This window comes from Otolemur garnettii, unplaced genomic scaffold (genome assembly GCF_000181295.1).
Source record: "Otolemur garnettii isolate 467f Iridium unplaced genomic scaffold, OtoGar3 scaffold00058, whole genome shotgun sequence".
Classification (NCBI taxonomy): domain Eukaryota; kingdom Metazoa; phylum Chordata; class Mammalia; order Primates; family Galagidae; genus Otolemur; species Otolemur garnettii.
Window position 1 is genome coordinate 2,971,475 of NW_003852453.1, and position 3,014 is coordinate 2,974,488.

At 37.8% G+C, this 3,014-nt stretch overlaps 1 protein-coding gene across 1 annotated transcript in view; it reads left to right on the forward strand.

Annotated features, from left to right (window-relative positions):
- CNEP1R1 (CTD nuclear envelope phosphatase 1 regulatory subunit 1) overlaps window positions 1–3,014 on the forward strand; it is a 15,623-nt gene that overhangs the window by 2,397 nt on the left and 10,212 nt on the right. Inside the window, exon 3 of the mRNA XM_003792533.3 lies at window positions 2,470–2,543. Coding sequence (XP_003792581.1) covers window positions 2,470–2,543 — 74 coding nt within the window. The remainder of the gene's footprint in view (window positions 1–2,469; window positions 2,544–3,014) is intronic.

The window sequence follows — 3,014 nt, forward strand, 5'->3', positions numbered from 1 at the left end:
GTCCAGGCTGGATTCGAACCCGCCACCTTAGGTGTATGTGGCTGGCGCCTTAGCCGCTTGAGCCACAGGCGCTGAGCCGACAGCTACAACTTAAAAAAAAAAATATCTGGGTGTTGCGGTGGGTGCCTGTAGTCCCAGCTACTTGGAAGGCTGAGGCAAGAGAATCACTTAAGCCCAAGAGCTGGAGATTGCTGTGAGCTGTGACGCCACGGCACTCTACCCAAGGCAACAGCTTGAGACTCTATCTCAAAAAAAAAAAAGAAAGAAAAAGAAAAATCCTTTCTTCATGCATACTTGCAAAGATTATAAAATTGCCTGTAGTTGATTTTTAACAAAAGCATAATTGCATTGCTTTGGAGCCTGACCTAGAAATTTCCATTATCACTATGTATTCCTAAATATCGTGAGTGCTGCAGAATACGATTTGAATGAATTGTGGTTACTGCCCCGTGGGTATATGTAAGAAATTCAGGCAGACATACAAGTGATGAGCTCATCAAACAGAACACTTTGCTACCTTTATTGGGACCAGTCTTAATTTTTCGGCTGTTCATTGTTGAAATTTAATTCCTGCTGAGAAAGAAGTACAGTAGCATACATTAAAGATACATTTTTATTTCAAAGTGTAACTCAGTTTGCAGGACCAAAATAGCACTGTTAAAGTTCAGAGTCTTTTTTGTTTGTTTTGTGAGACAAGGTCATACTCTGTTGCCTGAGCTAGAGTGCAGTGGCATCATCATAGCTCACTGGCACCTCAGACTCCTGGCCTCAAGCAGTCTGCCTCAGCTTCCCAGAGTGAGCCATGGTGCCCAGTCAGTGGCCTTTTCTGTGTCAAAATTTTTTGTGTAATTTTTATTGATTTGGAAAATTTTAATCATCTACTGTGAGAAGTCAGATTGGTCAGAATTTACAGATAATGGTGTTCTCAGGTATTCTGGTTTTCCTAGGAATTATCCCCCAAACCCTTGTTTCCCTGTTACTGGAGAGAATGTGTGTGATGCTGTGCTCTATAAAACACCCTGGGATGAGCACGTTCTACGTCAGTTTGGCCAATGTGCCAAATAAGAGCTTATGGAGGAGATTCTTTCTAGATCCTTTTGCTTTATTTTTTAAATTTTAAAAAAAAGTGTAATATGTTTCTTTCTGGAAATGTAGAATTAAAAGAAATTGAGTTTTTTCAGTTCTGAGCTGAGAACATGATTTTCAGATTTTGATTCTACTATTAAATACCTAAAATGAGATTTTTTTCCCGTAATTTGCCTCTTCTAAAAGTTCATCACCAGTAATTCTAGCTAATTAAGTTTTTACTATATTTCTCTTGGTCTTTGAAACTTAATCTCTGCATTTGAAAAAAGTATGCATCTTAACTGAAAGGCAGCTGCCATCATCTGCAGGATATTAACTAGGTCTTGGTGCTTCTTTATTACTATTATTATTTTTTTTTTGAGAGAGAGCCTCAAGCTGTCACTCTGGGTAGAGTGCTGTGGTGTCACACCTCACAGCAACCTCAAACTCTTGGGCTGAAGCAATTCTCTTGCCTCCGATATAGCTGGGATTACAGGTGCCCACCAAAATGCCAGGCTATTTTTTTTTTTTTGGTACAGTTGTCATTATTGTTGTTTAGTGGGCCAGGGTCGGGTTCGAACCCGCCACCCTCAGTGCTTGTATCTGGCACCGCAACCACTGTGCTATAGGCGCCCAGCTGGTGCCTCTTTATTATTTTTTAGTAATCTATTTATTGTTTAGTTTTACTTATGGTTTACTTAGAATTCCTAAAATAATTCTTGCTTAGTGGAAAGGAGGAAACCTTTTTAAAATTCTTCTAGCAGTGATTTCTACCCTACCTTCTTTTAATTCCCTTAAAGAAAATCTGGTACTGACTGGGGTGCTCCAACTTCCTATACTAACCTTTGTTTAATTCAACAGCAGGCAGTTGTCTACAAGGCAGAAATCCTTTAGTTGGACTTCTTAGTACAGTCAAAAGGATTCTTTGTTTGTTTTTTAAGACTTTATTTACTTTTTGTTGTTGTCATTGTTGTTGCAGTTTGGCCGGGGCCAGGTTCGAACCCACCACCTTTGGTATATGAGGCTGGCACCCTACTCACTGAGCCATAGGCGCTGCCTTTTTTTTTTTTTTTTAATTTGGATTAACAAAATCAGCATGAAACACAGTGGAAATTACATAACCTAGAATCTTAAATTGAAGTTTACTATGTGGGTTTTTGCTTTTAAGTTCATTAGTCTTTACAAGTTCTAAGTATTAAGGGAGATGGTATCATCAGTTACTAAGGTTGACAGTGTTTAAGAGAATTTCTCAAAGCAATATGGCAGCTCTCCTAACGACCAAGTCTAATCTGTGCATTTTCCATTTAATAAAGTGATATTTTGGCTGCCACAGGGAACTGGTGTAGTGGTATCAAATTATTAAAAGTGTATTTGCTTACTAATTTTGTGTTTATCTTTTATCAGTGCTTCTTATTGTGGTATCTGTCTGTACAGCTACTGGTGCTTGGAACTGGTTAATAGATCCTGAGACACAAAAGGTACAAGTTTTATTTTTAAATTTTTAGTGGATTAAGTAAAACAATGTATATTGCAGTACTTTGTTAACTATAAAGTATTACTCAAATGTTAACCTATTACTGCTACTAGTGATATTAATCATTACATTAAAAATAAACCTTATATTAATTTCCTCCAGGAAAACTTTGGCTATTGTGAATTAACTGTCTTTACAAAGGAAACAACTGAAGAAATATTACTCCACTTACAGTATTTCTCATTTGTTTTTGAATTTGTATAGATTTTACATGGTTTTTTTGCATATCTCATTTTTATTTATTTCATTGTGAACATTCTCTGTTCTGATTTGTTCATTCAGTGTCATCAGTACTAGCTCTTAAAAATCATAAAATAGGGCTTGGCGCCTATAGCTCAACGGCCTAAGGCGCCAGCCACGTACACCTAAGGTGGCGGGTTCGAATCCCCAGCCCGGACCCGCCAAACAACAATGA